Here is a 24,097-nt window from a genome sequence, read left to right on the forward strand (position 1 = left end):
GGGCAACTTTATCTAAAGGTGGTCATTCCGGTGCTATCCATAATAAATAGCTTGCCGTCCAAATAAACAGATGGTACTATCTGCTTAGGGCCAGGGACTGTCTGTTATATGTGTATGTAGTGTGAGGGGCCCCAAATCAGGGATTTGGATCTCAAGGCTCCACCATAGTACAAAATAACACTGTCCTGTCTAATAGGGGTGTTGTGAGGCTAAATGAATGAATGTTGCCAAAGCTCTTTGAAATGTCACAGTATAGAAAAGCAAGGTGTGTTGTCATGGGTGTCCCTGCACCTGTGTGTGGGCACATAGGCCTAGAATGCAGGTGAGGGATTCTTGCAAATAATAATTACCCAAACAGCAGTTGGGAGCTCTTTGTAGTTCCAGGCTCAGACAAGTTTTGAAGTCTTGTACGTTACAAAACTCAGAAACACAAGCATCTGTCACTCGAATGTAAACGTCTTACTTTCATGAAAGAGGAGGAAGTGAAAAATTACCATCTTCCCTAACAAGAACCCCAGTGGTGTGTTTGGTGGGATGTCCCAAATATTTTTGTTCTTTGAAGTCAAATGTGAAGTTTTTACTGTGTGAATCAACATTGTCTGTTCTGGGAGAGAAAAGAGGAGTCTAGAAAAGTTAGTATAGTCTGTGTTGTGTTGTGTTTGGGGGCGGGGGGGCGTTCAGTGCTTTAAAACACCAAACAGATACTGTCTGCTGTATAACAAACCAGCATGCACTGGCCCAGCCTTTGTAAGCAACAGCATGATACCAAACCACTGTGTGTGATCGGAAGAGAAGTCGGCAAGAAACAGATTTCCCTTTTAAGGAGTGACTATAAATAGGGACAGGCGGAATTTTTTTTTTTAAGGTATGCAAGTGCCTTTTCAGCTTCCTTTCACTCTCCTGGAAACAAGGGATTCATCTCTGCACGTCTCCCTTTGGACCAAGCGTGGTCTCAGTCTGCTTTAGAAGTTGCCAGGTCCTGCTAGCTCCCTACAGCTGTCTAACAGTGTGTGACTCTTTTATTCAGGGCTGGGGGTTGTTAGGGCCCAGGAACGAGCTGTTTGATGCTGCAAAGTACCGAATCCTTGCTGACCAGCTTGGCTGCCCGGAGGACAGGTGGTGCCCCGAAGGCAGATGGCGTTCCAAGTCTGGACCATCTCTGGCTGACTTGTCGACTTGTTGGAGACGGGTGGAACCAGATGACTCCATACAGTCCATGGAGCAAGGCAGGATGCCTAAAGCGATGCGAAGAGAGGAGTTGGAGGAAGGGGAGCTAGAGGAAGGGGAGTTGGAGGAAGGGGAGCTGGAAGAAGACACGATTGATGTTACCGATTACCTATCTATGGCACAGAATGAAGCTCGGACCCCAGCTAGAGACATGAGGTAAAATCATGTTCTGACAAGCTCACTAAAGCAGGGGAGTAGTGAGAAAATGGTCTGTGCACGAGCTGATGTATCCCCAAAGACCTCAAAGTTGACCTCTCGCTGCCCACACCATAGTGAGCACATAGAGCACTTCAGCAGAGTCTGAACATAAAGCTCCTGTGCCAGGCTCCATAAGGATGCTGCGCCATTCCATGGTAGGTCTGCCTGCTTTCATACCTAGGTCAGCACCAGTGGGCGTGGGGTTCTTTTCTGGACTCCTGCTCTTCTGACGGGCGATTTCCCCAGCTTGCTCACTGTCAGCCTCATAGACATGGTGGGGAGCAGTTCTCCTGGCCTGCAGTTTGTCATCTCCAAAAGTCACACTTAAATTTGCCAGTCTTTTTAAACCTACTTTAGGTGGCCCTTGTACATGGTAATGAGATTATTCCCACCCTTACCCCACAGTACCTTGCTTTGTGCTTTTTCATTGTAAGCTCTTCAGATTGCCAGTGCCCTCCAGGAGAAAGACAAGTCAGGACCTCTATTTCAATTTTTTTTAAAGGGAAACAATTTGGGACAAAGGGGGAAATATTTTGAAATGGACTGTGTCTCCTAAAGGAGGAGTAAAAGCCATTCCTGTATTCCAGTTTGCATTGCAACTGTAAATATTTGGGATGACAGTTACTTTCAGTAGAAGCTAGAATTCTGACTTGGAGCTTCCATTGGCTAGAAGGATTGTCTTCATTCTGAGTTCTGTAACGCAATGTAATGGTACTCTCTACCCAGTTGGCTGCAAACCCTCCATTGCTAATTAACTTCATAATCTCTTTACTCACATTGTATTCTTTAATTACTCAATTTTAGACCATGACAAAGGAGCTGGAGGGGGAAGGGTCTAAGCAAAAATAGAATTAGGGAGAAGAGAGAATAGTTTGTTTTTTACCTACCTGAACTGTTTTACTTTTCGTCTTGCAGGGGAGGGGCCTCTGTTGAAATGACAGATGATAACAATGCCATCAGGGCTCTGACCCAGTTCCCTCTACCCAAAAACCTTCTGGCCCAGGTGATTCAGATTGCAACCTCTTCCTCCACAGTCAAGGTGAGTTGCTGTTAGAATGGCGTCTCCCATCTCCTCTTGTTGGGAATCTGCCTTTCAGCGGCTGGGAAGGATGCGCTGCAGTGATTGAAAGGGTGTAGATTTCAAGGAAGGAGAAGAATTCTTTGGGGTTCTCCAAAGGCTGGCTAGAGAGTGGTGGGCTGAAATTAGGCTGAAGAAGAGGAAAACCTTATTGACAGTGAGACTTGGGGAAGAGTCCCTCAGGAGAAGCAGTGGGAGCATTGTTACTCAAACGAGAAGCTGTTGTTATATGTGGGGTTTGTGTTTTTGCTGGGGTGAATTGTGCTGCAAGCCCCCTTGATTTGTGCAGCCAGCCAGAGCCATATCCCTTATTCTGAGAATTTTGTAATGTTCGTTGATGGTCAAATTTGTCCAGAACTCCACTCCTGCCTACATCTCTGCTCTCCTTCTCCTTCCTCTGCTCACTTCACCTATCTCCTTTCCAGACTTTGTTATGCCCTGCACATGCTGTAAAAAAGTTTGACAAGCTCTCCCCCTTGTATCTTTCACCTTCTAACTCCCTCCTTCTATGAAGTGCTCCACAGAGCAGCCTGTTTGTTATGTCTTATCTTTGTACCCACTGAGCCTTTAGCAGGTGAGCCCTCAGGGGAGGGGTTTAGCACAGGTCACCTCTGACTACATGGATGCTGCTATATAAACTGCTGGCTTAATGTAAGGGGGAAAGCAGTGCATGTGAAATACCTTGATTTTGGTAAGGTTTTTCACACAGTGTCACATGACGTTCTCATAAGCAATCTAGGGAAACGTGGTCTATATGAAATTACTGTAAGGTGGGTGGATAACTGATTGAATGACTGTACTCACTGGTTTGCTCTCAGACTCAGAGGACATATGTGGTGGGGACCCACATGGTTCTGTCCTGGGTCCAGTACCACTCAATATTTTAATTTAATAACTTGGATAATAGAGTAGAGAATGTGCTTATAAGATTTGCAGATGACATGAAGCTGGGATGGGTTGCAAGCACTTTGGAGGACAGGATTAGTATTCAAAATGACTTTGACAAATTGGAGAATTGGTCTGAAATCAATAAGATGAAGTTCAATAAAGACAAGCGCAAAGTACGTATGCAGTATACTTGTAGCTGAGTTGGTCCCAGGATATTAGAAAGCTTGTCTCTCTCACCAACAGAAGTCAGTCCAGTGAAAGATATCACCTCACCCACCTTGTCTCTCTGAGTGCAAAGTACTTCATTTAGGAAGGAAAAATCAAATGCACAACCACAAACTGGGGAATAACTGGCTTGGTGATAGTACTGCTGAAAAGGATCTGTGGATTATTGTGGATCACAAACTGAATATGAGCCATCAATGTGATGTAGTTGTGAAAAAGGCTAATATAATTCTGGGGTGTATTAAAGGTGTGTTGTACGTAAGACATGGGAAGTAATTTGCCCACTCTACTTGGTACTGGTGAGGCCTCAGCTGGAGAAATGTGTCCAGTTCTGGGTGCCACACTTCGGGAAAGATGTGGACAAATTGGAGAGAGTCCAGTTAAGAGCAACAAAAATGATGCGGCATAGAAAACCTGACCCAGGAGGAAAGGTTAAACGGGGCATGTGTAGTCTTGAAAAAAGATGGCTGAGGGAGGACCTGATAAGTTTTCAAACATGATAAAGGCTGACATAAAGAGGATGGTGATCAACTGTTCTCCATGTCCACTGATGGTAGGACAAGAAGTAATGGGCTTAATCTGTAGTAAGGAAGGTTTAGGTTGGATATTAGGAAAAATTTCTCACTATAAGGATAGTTACGCTCTACAATAGGCTTTCAAGGCAGGTTGTGGAATCCCCGTCACTGGAGGTTTTTAAGAACAGGTTGGACAAACGCGTGTCAAGGATGGTTTAGGTTTACTTGCTCCCTGTGCTGATGCAGGACCCGGGCTAGACAATCTTTTGAGCTTCCTTCGAGCCCTACTTTTCTATGATCCTATTCCAGAAGGTACTGAGTTAAAATCTTACGTGTAAAAATGCCTTGCTGTTTAGGTAATATAGCCTAGTAAACCTTTCAGAGGCTCCCTCTGAATAAACCAGCCTTTCAGTTGCCTTCCTCTTCCCTCAAAAGCTGCCTGTCTCTATTTCAGGAATTCATGCAGTTCCGTACCGTGGGCACCAAGACTAAGATCTGCAAGCTCACTCTGCGCTGGCCCTGCCCGATGACCTTCGCTGCCAAGGGCCGCCGCAAGGTTGAGGCCGAGAACAAAGCAGCAGCACTGGCCTGCCAGAAATTGAAGGTGAGTAGCATGTGTCTATAGCAAATCTTGATGTGGCTCCTACCACAGCATCCCTTCCATGCAGGCACTATCCAGCCTGCTGTGAAGGAACACTGTTCATACTAGAACTGTCCTATTCTGGGGCGAGGCTGAGCCTCCGAGACTGAAGGCTGCTGATGTTTCTGTGACTCAGTCTGGGTTCCCTGCTGCCACCTAGAGTGGACTCCATGATAAGCCTTGGGTCAGATAATTGTCCTTGTCTCTAGGCTGATACCTTAGGACTCTGTGCAGGGGTACAGCAATGGAGTTGGGAAACAGATTGTGAACCTCCATGGCGCTGATGGGGGTTTTCGCCCGTCAGCAAAGTGATGTATAAGGATCAACCTGCGAGTGGTGGTTCTGTCTTTTCAGCCACCTAGCTGCCTCCAAACAGGGTAGGCTGGATCCCTGCTCCTTCAGGCGGGTCAGTCTGACCACTCTGTTCTCTTAGCTCTCTGTCATGGGTAATTACCTGGCTCCAAAATCAATTGGGAAAGGGCAGGCAGAAAAGACTATTCTGGGTCGGCTACCTACTGAAGTTTGTGGAAATGCCAGTAAGAGGATTAACAGCTCTTGTAAGTGGGTCGTACTGGAAATTACTGCCTATGCTATTCCTCTGATCTGAATCTTCCTTGGCGAATTTCGCCATTGGCAGTGTTGGTGTCAGGGACAGCCCTGGGCTCCAATGTGTGTATTTCACAACAGGGAAGATTCTGGAGGATTCCCCTGGGTCTCAGCCTCCTGCCCTGGTGAAGGCAGGAATTGTTGGGATTGGGACCTTCCTGGGTAGGGAGACTTGCCCTTCCTTGCACTCCACCTTCCTTTGGGGAAGGGGCTCTCAGTGGCTGTGCATGGAGGAGCTAAGCTAGATGAAAAGCATGGTCCTTGCAGTCAAAGCTAGTCTGGCTCTGAAAATGCTGACTTAATTCTCATCTGTGCTGTGTTCCCTTCCCACCCCCTAGACACTGTTTCATGTGGGGAGATTCCTTGCCTTTTTTACTGTCCCTATTTGTCTCCCTCCTTTCCAGAGCCTTGGGTTAGTGGACAAGAACAACAACCCCCTGAGCCACGCCATGTACAACATGACGTCCCTCAGGGAGCTGGGTGAGAATCAGAGGAGACCCTGCCACATCAAGGTCCCTGAGGCCACCCTGCGTAAGATCGAGGACTACCTGAACCACGTAAGACTTATTCACATACCGTAGGGCCACCTCGGGGCAAAGGTGGCAGCCAGGTTCCCTGTCCCTGAACCAGCCAAGCCACAGGTATCATACGATAGCGTATGAACTCAGCGAGCTAGATTTTGTCAGCTCTGTACTGGGAGAGCTGCTTTGGTAATCCCCAAGCCAGGGATCTCGGGCGTGGGACTGGCTTGTACGCAAATCACTCAGGGTAGCAACCGCTGTCTTAGTGCAGGCTGGCTTAACAAACTATACAGTGATCTCTGCTTCATTTACTTGGTTTACGATGAGCAGCTGCAAGTATTTGTCGATGGCCCTTGGGGATTTTTCTCTCACGGCACTGAATGCATTAAATGTTGGGTGCAATGGTCCTAGAGCAGTAGGTGCTGGTTACACAAGGCACTTCACCAAGAAGTCTCAATTCTCAACCCAGAATCAGGCTGGGAGGCTGCAGTCAGTGGGAGTTGTGCCCACTTCCACTAGGACAGAGGCTGGTCTCTGGTGTGTGAAGAGGTGGGCGGGTGGTTGTGCAGTATCCAATAGATCATGGTACTCTGCAGTCGGGACAGCGTCGGTATCCCAGCCTGTTTCTGGGAAGCGCTGTGCTGCTGGAAGTGCCATTGTTTGGGTAAGACGGAGTCCTGAGGTCCTGACTTGTGAGCTCAAAAATGTCCCTAGTCCTTTAAACCTGAATAGGCATGTTCTGGCCAAATCCTGACCTGAGGAACTGCGTTCTGCTCCCTAAAATCCCCCCTGTGCTTTCCCTGGGATCTGAGATTCATTTCTTGCCACAAGCTGTCGTGTTGCTGTGTATAACTGAACAGCAACTGTGTTCCCATGGCCTCTAGGGGTCTAAAGTCAGCTGGCCTGACTTCCTTAGGGGATAGGGTTATTTCACAGCACCTAAAACACTGCTCACGTAAGGCCTGGCGCCTGCCCTGGAGCACTTACCCTATTTCTAACATTGGCTTGCGTGGGGGTGGAAGGCAGGCTGGGTCACCACTACATGATGCTGCGGTTTTTCCCGTTCTGTCTTGGGCACCGCATGGAGGGTCAGTTATCAGCGCTCTAAAATCTTTGTTGAAAGGATTGGGTGTCCCAAAAGAGGTTTGAAATGAGGCAAGCGTAGAGGGCTAGCTTGGGGTGGTTTGCGGTTATGTTCTGAGCTGAGTCTTTACAAAATGAGAATTCAGGGGCTGAATTGCCCAAAGCGACATGGCTTGTGCCTTGCTCTAGGCCATGCAGTCAGTGCCAAAACCAGCATCCTGCCTGATGGTCCCCACCTCTGACCCTGCAACATACCCTCCTGGCATTCTGTGTTTTAAGGTGCAGCTTCAGAGTTAAGTGTCTGTCTGTGCCAATTTTCTCCTCCTCCCTCAGTACCCGGTGGACTCGAGGGAATCCAGGCCTCGGATTGCTGACGACATGATGAACCTGAGTAAGGAGTCAGGTGCTATCAGTGATGCCATCACAGGGAAGACGTACACTCCCATGTCAGAAGGGGAGGAAGTGCGCCTTAGCCAGAACCTCCTGGCCCTTTGGAAGAGGAGGGGTTCATCGTGGCCAGAAAGCCATCAGCTGCCTGTGGATCCTCACAAGGACACTATTTTGTCGGCCGTTGAGCAGAATCCTGTGGTGGTAATAGCAGGAGACACTGGCTGTGGGAAAACCACCCGGATCCCTCAGCTGCTGCTGGAGCGTTACATCCTGGAGGGGCGTGGTGCTCGCTGCAATGTGGTGATCACCCAGCCAAGAAGGATCAGCGCCATCTCGGTCGCCCAGCGGGTTGCGCAGGAGCTGGGTCCCAACATGAGGAAGAACGTGGGCTACCAGGTGCGGCTGGAGAGCAAACCACCAGCCCGGGGAGGAGCCCTGCTCTTCTGCACAGTGGGCATCCTCCTACGAAAGCTGCAGGGGAACCCCAGCCTGGAGGGCGTCAGCCATGTGATTGTGGACGAGGTCCATGAGCGGGACGTCAACACTGACTTCCTGCTTATCCTGCTGAAGGGCATTCAGAAGCTCAACCCCGACCTGCGCCTGGTCCTGATGAGTGCCACAGGGGACAACCAGCGCTTCTCGCAGTACTTTGGGGACTGCCCCGTAGTCAAGGTGCCAGGTTTCATGTACCCGGTGAAGGAATATTACCTGGAAGAGATCCTGGCCAAGCTGGGCCGTCACAGACACCGGCACTACGAGGTGAAGGTGAGTATACAGCACACTCTGATTTGTTTCCCTGTCTATGGTACCAACCCCCGGGATGGTTAGCAATGAAAAGAGATTTGGGCTGGGGCTAGTTCCTTCCTGCTGCAATTCTTCTGCACTAGTCCAGTGCTGCTGGGTTTGGGTTGCAAGCTATTGGCAGAGTTTTAATTCCAGCCCAGACCTCCTGAGGTTCCCATTAGGTTTGGTTAGATCCCATTTATAATCTTCTTCTAAAATCTGAATCAGATCTCAGACTTCGCTCTAAACAACTTGGCAGTGGCTCCTTTGTAATGAAATGTTAGCTCCCTATGGGTTTGCCTGCACTTGAGTGCTTTGAGATTGAGGAAACTGACCGCCAGCCAATTCGAGTTAGCTAACATAAGTATACAACCTATCCTGAAGGATGATCCCTCACTCTCACAGATCTTGGGAGACAGGCCAGTCTGTGCTTACAGACAGCCCCCTAACCTGAAGCAAATACTCACCAGCAACCACACAGCCAAAACACTAACCCAGGAACCTATCCTTGCAACAAAGCCCGTTGCCAACTGTGCCCACATCTATTCAGGGGACACCATCATAGGACCTAATCACATCAGCCACACTATCAGAGGCTCGTTCACCTGCACATCTACCAATGTGATATATTCCATCATGTGCCAGCAATGCCCCTCTGCCATGTACATTGGCCAAACTGGACAGTCTCTATGTAAAAGAATAAATGGACACAAATCAGATGTCAAGAATTATAACATTCAAAAACCAGTTGGAGAACACTTCAATCTCTCTGGTCACTCAATTACAGACCTAAAAGTTGCAATATTATAACAAAAAAAACTTCAGAACCAGACTCCAATGAGAGACTGCTGAATTGGAATTAATTTGCAAACTGGACACCGTTACATTAGGCTTGAATAAAGACTGGGAGTGGATGGGTCATTACACAAAGTAAAACTATTTCCCCACGTTTATTTTTCCCCCCCTACTGTTCCTCACATGTTGTTGTCAACTGCTGGAAATGGCCCACCTTGATTATCACTACAAAAGGTTGTTTTTTTTCCTCTCCTGCTGGTAATAGCTCACCTTACCTGATCACTCTCCTTACAGTGTGTATGGTAACACCCATTGTTTCATGTTCTCTGTGTATATAAATCTCCCCACTGTATCTTCCACTGAATGCATCCAATGAAGTGAGCTGTAGCTCACGAAAGCTTGTGCTCAAATAAATTGGTTAGTCTCTAAGGTGCCACAAGTACTCCTTTTTTTTTTTTTTTTTTTTTTGGTAAGTATACCTGTAAGTCTGGACACTCCAGAGAAGTTTGAAGCAGGGCACACCGGGTTATGGTTTACTCTGGCCTCTAGTAATAAACACACATGTCTGTGGAGTGTCCAGACTGCAAACTAGTTAGCTAACAGCTCCAGTTAAACAACTGTAGATTACCTACGTGCGTGAATTCTCCTTTTCCTAGTTCTGTCCTTGCACATGCTGCAGCTGGGGCCTATTTTTATGAACTCTGTCCACCTGGAACGCTTCCCTATGTATAGATTCTTCGTAATATTTGATGGCTTCTGGGGTGTATCCAATCACAGCAGGGTCCAGTGCCCGGCCATCTTCACCACTCACACACACTCTCTCTCTCTCTCTCTGCATTACTCTTTCTGGTTCTGTTATCCTCTTAAAAGACCTTTATCATCCAGTTGCCTGCCCCACTCCTTGGGGGCGCTCTCTTTCTCACTTGCAAAGAGATGCAAAGAAAAGCCTCGGCCTCCTGCTGCCCAGTTGTTTCACTGATGTCCCATTCTCCTGTAGCACCCGCCTGCCCCAACCAAAAGCCATGATTTAAATGAGCTGGTGGTGACAATATAATCCATAATGCTGATATTTACAAATCCTTGCAAACCTCACAGATGGGGGAAGGGAGGTGGTATCCTCACTGTACAGCAGAGGTGGTGACCAGAATGAGTCTGAGCCTAACTTAAGGCTCCTGGAGTTCATGGCTCGTAGTGCTGTGATCAGACCACTAGCCCACGGCTCTTATTAAAGGTGTTTGCCATCTTAGGGGGATGCTGCGGGGTGTGTAGTACCCCTCTCCCCGCCCATTGGGTCACTGCTGCTACCTCAGTATTTACATATCCTCCTGTGTTTCTTAGCAATCAGACGATGAATGTGTCCTCGACCTTGAGCTGATCACTGACCTTGTGCTCCAGATCGACGCCCACGGAGAGCCAGGTAGGTGCTGCATTACTTTCTCCCTTGCCTGGGGTTTTGGAAGATGGGCAAAGAGCGGGTAGAGCCTGGTCCCTTTGCCAAAGCAGATCAGACTCATAAAATAGGGCTGGCTCTTGCAAGGGGCTGGGCATCCTCTCTTTCTCTGTGGGCACTGAAGGTACTTGGCAAGACCAGCCTTTGGTCCTTGTATTGCCAGGGTCTTGCTGGCTGAGAGCACTGTCTTCTGGGCCCTGGCAGTGGAACAGCCACAAAATTGAGGTCAGCGGTGCCTGAAAGCACCCGTGTGAATGTGTCATCAACCCCTTTGTACTGGATCTGCTCTCTGAGCCCTTTTACCCTCAGGCAGCCCAGGGTAAACCCTATTGCCATTAGTGTGCGGCTGCCATGTGCCTGGGGCTGCTGTGAGCTACAGAGAGACCCCATGTCTGGGATTCACTGAGGCTGCAAGAAGATCTGAAGAGTTTGTCAGCAAAGGATGCAGGCACTGGTAACCTCCGAGTCTGCATACCGTAACAAGAGTGAGCCAAGCAAGTGGATTTGTGTGTAAAGCGTTGCCATATAATAAAAATGGGGTGACATCCCCAAGTCTCTTGAGGTCGCACCAATAGCTATAAATCAGTTGGCATGTCTGTCTCTTGGGGATAAAGTAACCCGCTATACAAATGCACTGTGCAACTTTGCATCCTGTACGGGAGAGTGGTGACCGTACTTTCTTGAGTCTCCTGGAGCGTGCAGCGTGGTGTCTGGACACTGGGTAGAGTGGTGGTCACTGTGTTGGCAAATAATATTTGACTTGCATGGCATTTTTCAACGTGGAGTATAGGGCTTCAGAGATGGAGACGCACTGTACCACAGAAATGAAGCCACCCCAGGACGGAGTGCAGCAGCTGCATCTGTACCAATGCCCAGGGATCTCATGTTCCCACAGAGCAAACAGGGTCTCTGGTTATTTTTTTAAGGTTGAGCTCCCCCCCAGTAAACGGCATAGAATGCTGCATCTCCCCTGGAAAGATGAAGGCTGGTTTCAAAACCATGCTTTTAGGAAGTCTGGCTGTTTCAAAGCCAATAAGCTCCATTTCCTCTCATGACACTGAGCTGGGATCCCAGGACACCTGGTGCTGATGTCTGTCTCAATGGCAGAATACCCCACGAGTCAGCCAGTGTGAGGGAGTTGATTATACTGTGTCTGAGTGCATGGACAGGCTGTGGCATGTATTAAATCACCCACTACATTCTCCCTCTTGATTTGATTTTGTAACTCCCCAGGGTCCCCAAGCTAGAGGGGTGGCTTACATGTTGCTGTTTGTCTGTGATCTGTATGGGCATGTGTCTGACGGGTTTCAGTGATGATCAGTCCTGATACAGACGTGGTAACCTGTTAGTCTCCTGTTCATGTTTCTGGGTCTAGACAGGGAAATACCTCTGTGCCAGGTCTCCCATACTCCAAGGAGTCCTGGGGAATCTCAGTAAGAGTCATGGTGTCTGTCTGCAGCTTGGAAAAGAGCCCCATGCATCTCTGTGTTGCCTGTTCTGCTCTTGATCCTTCCTAGGTGGGGTCCTCTGCTTCCTTCCTGGCTGGCAGGAGATCAAAGGAGTGCAGCAGCGTCTGCTGGAAACACTCGGCTCTCAGAACAGCCGGTACCTTGTCTTACCAGGTGAGATGGCATTGCCAGGCCTCTGCTCTCTAGTGCTTGGGGGAGAGGGAGAGATGGTTGGGGCTGAAACATGGTATTTAAGTAACACTTCCAGCTGTTGCTGTCTGATGCAGAATCAATTTGGATGCATCAGACACAATGGTAAGCCTGTCATGTAACTGCATTTGGGGCAGATTGCCCGGGCCATGCTGACCTGGCTGCTGCTGAGGCCTGTGGGGATTTGAGGGGGACAAACTCACTCCCTGTCTGCCATCATGGAGCCCACCGAATACCATGTTCGCTGTAGCTATGTGCTGAGCTCCTAAATAGTGTAGCAAGGGGAATCTCCACCTATGAATTCCAGGGCTCTTGAATCATCTGCTGTAAGTTGGAGCCAGCACAGAGCTCTGCTGGGGCCAGGGAATTGGGCAGAGTGAGGGCTGGGCGTGTGTGATTCCTAATTCTAGGTGCAGCTTCACACTGCGCATGTAACTTAGTTTTTATCCCAACAGGATATTTTAAAACATTTTTGCAAAATAGTGCTTCATATCTGGTGCCTTCCTACCACATGCCAAATGGCCGAGCTCCATAACCAGGCTGCGGCATGCTGAGATGTGTGAGCAGGGGATGCTCTCTTCTGAAACATACTTGCTTATATCTGGGCCAATTGCTCCACTTACCTGTTGTTCTTTGGGGCCCTCAGCATGCAAGCCCATCTGCTGTCAGGAATTTCCCCAGGTCCCTGAGCCATAAGAGGAAATGTGTGGGTTGGAGTTACAGGCCTTTGGCTGCAGCCCCTGCTGGTCAGGTGGCATTATGTCATAGCTGAGACAGACCCCATCCCCTAATCGGGCCCAGGAGGAAGAGCAGGGCGGGAAAAGTGGAGTCCTCGGGAAAGTCCATGTGTGCTCTGTTCAATCGAGGGCAGTGGTTTTTAACTTCTTTTTTTTTTTTTTTTGCCGACCTCTAAAAATTTCAAATGGAGGTACCGACCCTTTTGGAAATCTTAGACATAGTCTGCAGACCCCCTGGGGTCCACAGACCATAGGTCAAAAGCCATTGTTCTATGGTAACGACAACGGATCCCTTGGACATAGTCTGCAGAGCCCCAGTGGTCCGTGGACCACAGGTTGAAAACCACTGTTATTTTTTAGGTCACAGAGTTTGAAATGAACCCTTCCTATCTGCAGCACCTGGAGTATTTTGCCATCTGCTGTTTCATTTTACTGTGCTTGACTCTTCCAAAGTTTGGTTTTGGGATTATTGGCGGATGCAGTGGTGGGTCTGATGAGTAAGCCTGGGAGAACCATTGGTTGGCTAAAAGAAAAGGAGTACTTGTGGCACCTTAGAGACTAACCAATTTATTTGAGCATAAGCTTTCGTGAGCTACAGCTCACTTCATCGGATGCATACCGTGGAAACTGCAGCAGACATATACACACAGAGATCATGAAACAATACCTCCTCCCACCCCACTGTCCTGCTGGTAATAGCTTATCTAAAGTGATCATCAAGTTGGGCCATTTCCAGCACAAATCCTCCACCACCACCCCCACACACACACAAACTCACTCTCCTGCTGGTAATAGCCCATCCAAAGTGACAACTCTCTTCAGAGTCACTTTGGATGGGCTATTACCAGCAGGAGAGTGAGTTTGTGTGTGGGGGGGTGGAGGGTGAGAAAACCTGGATTTGTGCTGGAAATGGCCCAACTTGATGATCACTTTAGATAAGCTATTACCAGCAGGACAGTGGGGTGGGAGGCGGTATTGTTTCATGATCTCTGTGTGTATATAATGTCTGCTGCAGTTTCCACGGTATGCATCCGATGAAGTGAGCTGTAGCTCACGAAAGCTTATGCTCAAATAAATTGGTTAGTCTCTAAGGTGCCACAAGTACTCCTTTTCTTTTTGCGAATACAGACTAACACGGCTGTTACTCTGAAACCATTGGTTGGCTGTTTGCTGTAATGCCAACATTAGAAACAGCTATCTTTGCATGTGATGGCAGTGACTAGCCCCAGCCTCTCACAGGGGGCTGAGAGAAGGTGCCTACGTGAAGGAAGAGCATGAGCAGTACAGAGAGAGCTCTGGAGGGCTGAGTAGACCTGACCTCCTCCCTAACTGGTGCTGGTGGGCAGAGCAGGGCCAGGCTAACTCTGCACTTTCTCATGCCAGTGCACTCCAACATCCCCATGATGGACCAGCAGAACATCTTCCAGCGGCCCCCACCTGGAGTGAGAAAGATCGTCCTGGCTACCAACATTGCTGAGACCTCCATCACCATCAATGACATTGTGCATGTGGTAGACAGCGGCACTCACAAGGAGGAGCGCTATGACCTCAAGACAAAGGTGCTGGCTCTTGTGTGTCCCGTGTGCATTCATGGAACAAGCTGCAGCTGATGCATGATTCTTAAAGCAGCATTTGAGATGTCCCCCGCCTGCTATTAACTCATGGCTTGAATTGCTGGTGCTCATGGCTTGAATTGCTGATTCACTTTGCATGTGATCTCCGCAGAGCAGGGATAATGCCCCCTCCTCTCCTTCCCCCTCATCTCAGAGGCAGGTCAAAAACAAAAGAATTCTTCTCAGGCACAGGTGATGGTGATTGATTGCGCAGGGAGCGTTGGCTGTCTGAGCCACCTCCCTCCCAGTGCACAGCCCACCCCAGTGTGCACCAGGAAACTTACCCCTGAACAAATCCTGTTGTCTGTGTGCCACCCTCAGTGGATCTCCCTGCCTTACAGCCCTCCCTAACAGACTCTCATCAGTCACTTCCTAGTAGCCAAACCAAGCTGGCTGCTGCTCCACCAGTTGGAGCGAGCGCTGTTGAGTAGTGGCATGAGGCAGGCATGCTTCTGCCGCACACTTGGCTCCCAATTGCCCAGACATCAAGAGAGACTGAATAGGATTTAAAGCAGGTTCTTAATCAGCATAGCACTATGCCCAGGTCCACGGGAGCCCCTCTCCCTGGAGTCAGCAGCATTCAGCAAGGCTGAATCAGTGTGCTGGTTCTCAAATGAATTTTTGCTGTGGCCACAACAAATTCACGGTGGCCTCAGTTATAACAGTTAAAATGTACGATTGACAGCCTGGTCCACAAGTCGTGGTGGCCGCACTTGAGAATCACTGAGCTAAAGGATGCTGTTGAATACTGGGGGGTAGCGGGGAGTGTGCAGACTTTGTCCAGCAGATGGCGCCAAGCTTGGCGTTTCCCTTCGGCTCTGCCAGGGATATGAGAGAGAAGGCTGTGAAGAAGGAAGGCAGGTGCTAAGCTTTGCACAGCTGGCTCACGTGCAGATCCGGCTTGTTGGCTGCTGTCATTGGAGCAGGGCAGTACAACGGGGACATGGGTTCCACTGAGACCCGTTTTAAACTGCTGGGAGAGCTTGTGTGTTTATGGCTGCCGTTTGGCAGAGATGTGAAATCAAGGTCCCTTCAGCCCAACTCTGGAGTTTGCCTTAGTGGAAGGTAAAGGTCCCAGGGTTCTTTCCAATGCCCCGTCATAATGCTGGGGGGTGGTGTGTGTCTGAGATGCCAGGGTTTGTATGAAATGTACAAGCAAGGTCCTTGCCCACGCTGTGCTCAATTAAGGGTTGTTTTATCTAGCTCTCCCCTCCTCCAAATCCCCGTGTAAGTCTCTACACTTTACATACCTAGCTTCCCCTGTTGCTTGCTGCAACATTCTTCATTGCTGCTCCTGATTAGGTGTTCAACCCTAGAGGCAGTTGCATCTCGGCGGTGGGTACAGTTACTGTGTCTAGTCCCTATAGCAGGTTGCTTGCAAAGCACTTTGCCCCAAAAGCGGTGGGTGTGTGTCACTAACTGGCCCAGGACTGAGGAGAATGGGGAGAGCTTCTGCACACTAGAGAAGCAGCTAGGTCTGAGCTAGGTGATGTGGAAAGCTCTTGGGGCAGGGGTTCCTCAGGTCTCTGGGCTAGAGGGGGAGCTTGGTGAAACAGACTAAATCGCAGCAGGAGCACTTGCCTCTAACGTTCCTCTTCCCCCAGGTCTCCTGCCTGGAAACTGTGTGGGTGTCAAAGTCAAACGTTGTGCAGAGGCGAGGGCGTGCTGGCCGCTGCCAGTCAGGCTTTGCCTATCACCTCTTCCCTCGCAGCCGCCTGGACAAAATGCCCACTTTCCAGGTCCCTGAAATCCTGCGCACTCCCCTGGAGAACCTGGTGGTGCAGGCCAAGATCCACATGCCAGAGAAGACGGTAGGTGTAGCACATGGCTAGGAGACCACAGTGCTGGCAGAACTCCCTCTGCCAGCGTGACTCTGCCTGCTCTGTGCCCCTTCCAGTCAGTGGTTTTGAGCTCAGGTCTGCAGGCAGTAAACAGGGGAAATCCAGGGTGCTGCAGCTGATAAGTAGGTCGGGTGTTCTCCGAGAGTTGGTACTGAACCCGTGTGCTGACGCCGTGCTTAGGGGGCCCTATGGTCTTGTCCATGGATACTCATTAAAGATCCTGTTTGTCTGAGCACTGATAATTTTACTTTGCCTCCCTATACTCCCTTATAATTTCAGTGAGCTATAGTTTTTGCTGTCTCTTCCTGCCCTAAACAGTAGTGCTAATGAAGGGAGCCCCCAGGAAGGAAATGTGCAGATTAGCCAGGGTTAGCGCCCAGCATACGTAGCGCCATGCGGAAATGCAGAGCACTGAACTCGGTGTCCCTGTGGGTAAAGAGGAAATGACATTCCAGTGTTTCGATGTAGAGCAGCCATTTCTGGGCAGTGTGGAGAATTCTTCTGCCTCTAACTCTGCGTGGATCAGAGTTGATCCTGTGCTGGGGGAGTCTCACGTTGTCTCTGCATGTGCGTTGCAGGCAGTCGAATTCCTCTCCAAGGCTCTGGATAGCCCTGACATCAAAGCTGTGGATGAAGCAGTGATCCTCCTGCAGGAAATTGGTGAGTTAACACTGAATGTGGAAAGGGACAGGAGCCACAGCTCCAGTCCAGATGTAAGATGCTGGGCTTGGGACGGGATCCTCTTGCTCTGGGTTGGGGTGGGATCTCAACAATGCATCTGAGCCCTCGATCAGAGCTGGGAGTAGCTGGGACCATTCTAGCCATATTCACTTAGCTTGTGCTGATCTAACTCTTGATTTTGCGCACTGCTTTGCTTATAATGGTAGAGGAGACTCCAGGTGAGATCAAAAGAGAGGGAGGAGAGTGATGGTTCCAGGAGTTACAGCTGGGTGCACAGCTGACCACATGGTCATCTTGCAGCCCTTTCACTCTTTCCTAAGAGGTTGGAAGCTTCTGGGGGCTCAGTGACTCCCCCAGGGCAATGTGGTCCTGAAGGTTTGTGTCTGGAACCCAGGGGGCCATGCCCATCCTGGAGGTGACTCATTGGCTGGCACCCCAGTCTCCTGCGTTAGGTTGCTGCACTCAGCAGGATGTCTCTGCAGGGTCCTTGCCCTACCTGCTGAGCGGCACTGTGTCTGAAACCAGTGGCCTCCCCTTCCCTGTCCTGTCGGTGCTGCGGGGAGGCTGATGGATGTGCCCCTGTGCATGGTTCTGTTGCAGGAGTGCTGGATCAGAGGGAAGCCCTCACCACGCTGGGCAAACGCCTGGCCCAAATCTCCACAGACCCTCGACTGGCCAAAGCCATTGTCTTGGCATCCATCTATCGCTGCCTTCATCCGCTGCTCGTCATAGTCTCCTGCCTCACTCGGGACCCCTTCAGCAGCAGCCTGCAGAACCGAGCGGAGGTGGACAAGGTGAGGGCTGCCTGCTGGGACTGTGGCAGGGAGGGGGCGAGGAGGGTTTATTGCTCATCTAACTCAGCTTCCTGGCTCTAGGCGAAGGCCGTTTTGAGCAGAGAGAGTGGGAGCGATCACCTGGCCTTTGTCAGGGCTGTGGCAGGCTGGGAGGAGGTGCTGAGACGCAGAGATAGCCGTGCCAGAGATAACTACCTGCAGGAGTACTTCCTCTACGCCCCCAGCCTGCGCTTCATCAATGGTGAGTCCACAGGCCCCTCCCACCGTCAGAGCCCAAGGGTTTGGCTCAATTGGCAGGAACAAATACCATGCAGTAGAGGCCCTGCATCCTAGGCCCAAGGGGCGAGAGCTTGGCTGTCATGGGGGTGCTAAGGGGGGGGTGAATGCATGGGGGTGGGGCTCTGGGCAAATCCCTCCTTAAACTAGACTCCTGCTTGTGGGCGAGCCCTGACTTTGGGCCTTTGAGTGACTGCACAGCTGGGCCTCCTGCTCTTCTGCACAGGAACTGCCAGAGAGCCTCGGGCCAGGTATTTGCCTGTGACAGCAAGTGAATCGGCCTCACGTGACCCAGACAGGTGTGGGTGCTTCCGCACAGACCCTCAGGAGTCTGTCTGTCTCTGACCAAGGGAGCCCATCCCGCTGAGGGAAGGGAGCAAAGCTGGGGCTTAAAAGGGGTGGGAGCAGCTCCTGTGCTGAGAGCTGGGTGCTTATGCCTGGCCTGACTCCTCCCCACAGGCCTTGTCAAGCAGTTCTCTGAGAACATCTACGAAACCTTCCTGGTGTCAGCACCCGCAGACTGCACCATGCCCTCTGCGGCCTGCAACCAGTACAGCGAGGAGGAGGAGCTGGTGAAAGGCGTCCTCATGGCCGGCCTGTACCCCAACCTCATCCAGGTAGGAGCCCTCTGGTGACTGGGAGCTCCCTCCTTTCCTTTGTGGCTGCCCCAGTCCCAGGACTCAGCAGGCTGCCTGCACTCCTGGGCATTGTGGCCCCACCCCACAATCTTCTGGCTCCCTGGACATTGTCCATTTGCATAGTGTGTGTGAGAGGGTGGGGCTGTGGTCTGGGATCACTCTCCTTCCACTGGGGCTCTGTGCTCATGTCTCTGTTGGCAGGGCACGGCCGAGGGCAAATTGCCTGCTCCCCGTCCTGTGTGACACAATCAACCCCGCCCCGCAAATCTCTCCCACTGCCAAACCAGCCAGGCTCCAACACAGGCCTGTGCTCGTCCAGCCATGGCTCACTGAGGTGATGGACAATTCCTCCCCAGTTGGGCTCCCCAATCCTCTGACTCCTGTGATATGCTTTGCAGCAGCCAGGGCTGGCTATCGCAACTTCTTCCTGCCCCTAGCCATCCTCTGCCACCAGCAGGGAGAGAGCAAGGCTGCCACAGCAGCTCAGGGTGTCCAGGAGGGAAACCCCTGCCCAGGTCTTGCTGGTTGCCCTGGATTCCAGCAGCACCTGGCAGGCCTGTGTATAGACTGACTCTCCTGCTTGCTGAGATGCCTTTCCTGTTCTCAGGTGAGACAAGGCAAAGTGACCCGGCAGGGAAAATTCAAGCCCAACAGTTACTCTTATCGGACAAAGGCTGGCACCGTCCTGCTTCACAAGTCGACCATCAACAGGCAAGTGGCGGGTGTGAACGCGGGGGCAGATGGTTCTGGCACATGCTGAGGCCAGTACCGCGGGGAAGGGAGTGAGCTCCCCTGGACACTGGGGCGGGAACCTCCTCGTAGGTGGGTTTGCTGGGGCTGCTCTCTTGCTGTCGTTCTGAAAAGGAGCTCTGCTGTTCCAGGGCTGCCTGGTCTCACCCTTTGGACAGGGCCATCCCCTCCAGGCCCTTCGCTCTGGGCTGAGCCTGGCGTGGTGTAAGCGGGAGGGGTTGGGTGGGTGGGGAGCAGGGACCTGCATGTGGTTGGCAGTAACGCCCTGTTTTTCCTGACCAGGGAGGCCTCTAAGCTCTACAGCCGCTGGCTGACGTACTTCATGGCGGTGAAGTCCAATGGTGGGGTGTTTGTGCGGGATTCCTCCCAGGTCCATCCGCTGGCTGTTCTGCTCATGACTGACACGGACATCCACGTCCGAGGTGGGTGCTACGGCTGGTTCCCCCTGCTCCGCCCGTCATGCTACGCTGCCGTTCTGCCTCCCCGCCTCTGCTCAGTCCCTGCCCCCTGTCGGTACTGGGGGGTAAACTGAGGCATTTGTCAGTGCAGGAGCCCTTGCGCCTGTGTGAGCTCTCCCCATTAGCTCCTGGCAGAGTTAACCCTTTGAGCACCATGGAGGCAGTGGTTACTTACCTATAAACTGGTCTACCCACACCATCCAGCTGCTGGAGCCCACCCACCTGGCCCATGCTCCCAGCCTTCCCCTGCATGCTCCCAGTTCTGTGTCCTCTGCTGCCTGCATGTTGGACTCTTGCTTTGGGCTGGAAGCTGGTAAGATAGATACACCGTGGCTTTCGGACCATTCACCTCTAGCTGGCTTAGAGCCTGAGGCAGGAAGGGCTGCCGGACCCAGACGGTGTCTGAATAAGCAGGTGTTTGTGAAATGTCGTGCTCGGCAGCTAACATTTCACAAGCTGGGGCCAGTTCCCGACAGCTCGAGGGCCTGATGTGTGTGGAATACACCTGCAGGAGGTGGACAATGGCTTCTGGCCTAAACTCGGTCACTTGCTACTGGAGGTGGGGGCTGGAGCTGAGGAACAATTTCTCCTCCCCAGGGAGATACGACTTTATCAGTTCAGATGGAAGCAGTACCTCAGCAGGCCCCAGGGTCTGTACATCCTTGGGAACGTAACCTCCTGTTCATGGCTACTGCTGCCTTTCCCAGTCCCTCTTCCAAGGCAGCAGTCTGGAGTGAGTGAGGGTAAAGCCATCAGTGAGGTGCCAGGCCCTAGTGAGTTGCTTCTCCCTGTCTTCCTTTCGTGTGTGCACAGACCTCGAGCTGCTCCTGTGGGAAATGTGTGGAGGAGCCTGAGCGCTCTGGCAGGTGAGCACGGCTTGCAGAGGGGATCTCAGACTTTGGCAAACTGAGGGCAGGGGGTGGGTCTGCACCAATCCCTCCTGCTGCAGCGGCAGGGGAAAGGCTGAAGTGCATTTTGACATGCTGGGCCCAGTCAGCTCCATCCTGCTGCTTAACTCCACTCAACTGCTCCTTTCTTTTCCCCCAAGATGATGGCTGGCGGGCAACAGTCTCTCTGACTGACAGTGACCTTCTGGTGCTGGAAGGAGACTCGTACACAATCCGCCTCTTGCGTGATTTCCGTGTGTCACTCTCCAAGATGGTGGAAACCTGCCTGTGTTATGAAATGTCTGCTATCCCGGGGGACCTGCACCATCAACACAGCCAGCTGCTTGACATCTTGGTGGATCTGCTCAAGGGACCTCCTGGCAGCTTTGGTGCCTAGATAGAGGTGGAGGATTGAGCGTGGGGACTTGTAATTTGTATAAAGATGTTCACAAATGTTTATTTAAATAAAGTTCTATTTATCCCTTGTGAAGTCATCTCTCTCCATCCTAGAAGATCAGTGTTGTCAGAATCTCCTGCTGTTGGCTCCGGGCATGGTCATCGTGTAGGAGGAACCAGCACCGCCCTGGCGTCGGCCGCTGCTGAGGCACAGAGAATGGACTGGAAGTGCTGACGCCCCAGAGTTCAATGGAAAGCCACTTCCTCTGTTCCAAAGGTCGTCGTAGCCCCTGAACTGGAAAGGAATAGACATGGCTGACTCCTGCAACCCTTCCGTTGCCTTCACCCTGCGGGTCATGCCCAGAGCAGCTCTCAGCATAGGCAGAAGATGGACTTTCAGCTCATGGCTGTGCTTGCACTGAGGGTCGGGGCCAGCCAGAGCAGAGCTGGCAGCTTTGCTGCAGGGTGGTGGTTTGTCGTCTTAACTTTCCACTTGCTGAGCCCAGTCTGAAGAGGCAGGAGGGAGAGCGAGCCCTGGAAGGGGCTGGACCCAACATTCCATGCAGAGGGCATCTCTGAGCCTGTAGCGGCTAGAAGCGGTTTCCTGCTGCACAAATCAAGCTGTGTTGGCATTAGGAGTGTGAGATGTCGTGTAGTTTCTATCTGCCTGTATTTTTGTCCTTTTTTGATTTTTATTTTTTTAAATTTCTTGTTCTCCATCTGTCAAGGAGGCCAGCTCCCTGTAACCTGTACAAACCATAAAGCAATTGCAGATGCCACTCATTTTGGTAGCCCGTCTCCTTGAGTAATGCTAATCCCTGTTTTTCTATGATCTGGGACCAGGGTAGCACAGAAGCAGGGTTCTGTGACTAACGCACAACGTTCTGAGGCACGAGCTCTCATCCCAGCTCTGTCTCAGTCCCCTGTCTGTTGATGAAGATAGCAACCTACCTCACAGGGCTGTTGTGAGGATAAATTCCGTCATGTCTGTAAAGTGTGTGAGACGGGTAGCTGGAGAGTGCTGCAGCGGAGCTGGTATCTGACAGTGGCTTTGCAGGTGATGTCTGTTATGCTAGTGAAAGTCCTGTATCCTAACATTGCAGGAGCCTGCTTTCTAGTACTGCTGCTGATTTACCCACCAGGGAAATGAAAGGTGGTCACTGGACTTGCAATTTATTTTTATTTCTACTGCTCTTTGTAACTAAAAAGAGATTAACATTACCCTAATTGCAGCTGGCAGAGGCATGTGTGTAATGGCCCAGAGTCTAGTTTATGTACAGGGCACAGTACTGTAACTCGATCCTGTTACACTTCTAATTGGGCTGCTAGTAAGCCACTAGGAGCTCCATCCTCCCACCCAGGAGCCAGCAACTTTCCTGGTGGGAAATAACTACAGGAGCAAAAACTAGCCTGTCATTGCCTTCAGTGCTTGCACTGGGCTATAACTGAAGCAAAGACATGAAGCAGCCCCTTGCCAGTGTAATTGAAGCACTCCCTTGGGTGCAGTGGAGATGGAATCACTCTGCTCTAGCTGTGGGCTGAAGCCCAGGGGTGGAAAAGCTCACTGGAGACCTGGATCAGATGTCATTGTTGGCAGTGAGTTCCAGAGAGAAGTTACTATAGCTTCAGCCTCTCTTCAAGTAATTTTGTTCAGAACTGCACCTGAGGGAGGGGCTGTCCAAGGCAGCCTGGTGGTCCTGGAGACATGCAAAACTTTTCATCTACATTTCACTTGCGTGAGAGGTTGTCACAATAATTTGACCAGTGTTTTACTTTTTCAGCCTGTACAATAAACAGTATGGTTTTTCCCCTTCCAGCAGGTAAAAAAAAAACAAGCTATTGTCTAAATGGTTCAGAACTAGTGTGATATTGGGATACTTCAGTGGCTGTTATGTGATACTGGATCTTTTTACAACATTAGATTAAAGACAATAAAAAGGGATAGAGTAGTAACCGGTTCTGTCCTTTATTAACCCCTGTATTCAGATTGTTCTCTTGCTACAGACTGCAGCCAAACAGGCTAGGATATGGTGCCCAGCTCCATAATGTTTTTATTGTGCTATATCAGTGACAATGGGAGGAAAGAGGCAAAGCTACCATTAAATCATATTGCTGAGCCCATGTGTGTGAATGGAGCCTGTACCATACTGCCAAAAGGTTACAGAGCTCAGGGGTGGCTTGTAGTCTCAGCCTGATTTCAAGCACAGCAGGTAGAGGTACTAACAAACACTTGCAGTGTGGAAAGTTCCTGCAGCCCCATAGGGTGAGTCACTTGCTAGGCTCATCAGTGTATATCCTAGCTGATTTCCTGCCAGTGCAGGGGCCCATGCTACATAGGGCATCAGACTAGATGATCTGGTGAGTCCCTTCTGGGCTTAAGTTCTATGAGTGACAGCACTTGCCTGTCTTCCTCATTCATTTCTAGTTTTCACACAGACCATGCAGCCTCAGCCCCTTGTTTTACCATTTTCAGTTGCACCACACCTCATTGGGTCCAGGTGCAGAGGAGGAATAAAAGCAACTCTGTAATTAATTCAAACATTTAGAAGCTGCACCTGCAAAATAGGAGGCTTAAGAACAAGGTGGAGGAAAACTGCTGTAGGCCTTCATTTTTCAAAGTGGTAGGTACCTGACTGAGCAAGCAACCTGAGCCCTGACTTAATGGCCCAACTGGCTGCTCCTTGGGGGCACACAAATGTTGACAACAGTGTTCCTGCTCTGTAAACAAGCTGGACAGAGGAGGGACTTAAGGAAGCAATTTCTATCACAGCCTTGCTGCAGCCAGGAAGGGACCTGAGGAGTTTGCACCTATGCTGTTTACTGATCCCTTTGAGCAATATCAGCCTGTTAACCTGATTGTCTCCTGCAATCCTTGACCATGCACAATGCAAGAGCTGCAGGAGGGACCCTCATCAGAATGTTTGCACAGTACAGAAAGCTGACTGACAGGGATGGCTAGAAGGGCTAGG

At 50.7% G+C, this 24,097-nt stretch overlaps 1 protein-coding gene across 6 annotated transcripts in view; it reads left to right on the forward strand.

The window, feature by feature from the left end:
• DHX30 (DExH-box helicase 30) overlaps nucleotides 1–21,222 on the forward strand; it is a gene marked incomplete at its 5' end in the record, with an annotated part of 40,929 nt that extends 19,707 nt beyond the window's left edge. For all 6 annotated transcript variants that reach the window (XM_084618946.1, XM_084618947.1, XM_084618948.1 and 3 more), the window contains 16 exons: nucleotides 1,028–1,383; nucleotides 2,341–2,464; nucleotides 4,586–4,735; nucleotides 5,782–5,934; nucleotides 7,315–8,136; nucleotides 10,288–10,366; nucleotides 11,917–12,021; nucleotides 14,178–14,353; nucleotides 16,012–16,218; nucleotides 16,827–16,908; nucleotides 17,530–17,723; nucleotides 17,805–17,964; nucleotides 18,459–18,616; nucleotides 19,245–19,352; nucleotides 19,674–19,809; nucleotides 20,894–21,222. In XM_084618946.1, the coding sequence (XP_084475072.1) occupies nucleotides 1,028–1,383; nucleotides 2,341–2,464; nucleotides 4,586–4,735; nucleotides 5,782–5,934; nucleotides 7,315–8,136; nucleotides 10,288–10,366; nucleotides 11,917–12,021; nucleotides 14,178–14,353; nucleotides 16,012–16,218; nucleotides 16,827–16,908; nucleotides 17,530–17,723; nucleotides 17,805–17,964; nucleotides 18,459–18,616; nucleotides 19,245–19,352; nucleotides 19,674–19,809; nucleotides 20,894–21,129 (3,246 nt within the window). In that variant the 3' untranslated portion in view covers nucleotides 21,130–21,222. The remainder of the gene's footprint in view (nucleotides 1–1,027; nucleotides 1,384–2,340; nucleotides 2,465–4,585; nucleotides 4,736–5,781; nucleotides 5,935–7,314; nucleotides 8,137–10,287; nucleotides 10,367–11,916; nucleotides 12,022–14,177; nucleotides 14,354–16,011; nucleotides 16,219–16,826; nucleotides 16,909–17,529; nucleotides 17,724–17,804; nucleotides 17,965–18,458; nucleotides 18,617–19,244; nucleotides 19,353–19,673; nucleotides 19,810–20,893) is intronic.
• Nucleotides 21,223–24,097: the final 2,875 nt, after the last annotated feature.

The sequence above is a fragment of the Lepidochelys olivacea genome (assembly GCF_965140295.1).
Source record: "Lepidochelys olivacea isolate rLepOli2 genome assembly, chromosome: 2".
Taxonomy (NCBI): Eukaryota; Metazoa; Chordata; order Testudines; family Cheloniidae; genus Lepidochelys; species Lepidochelys olivacea.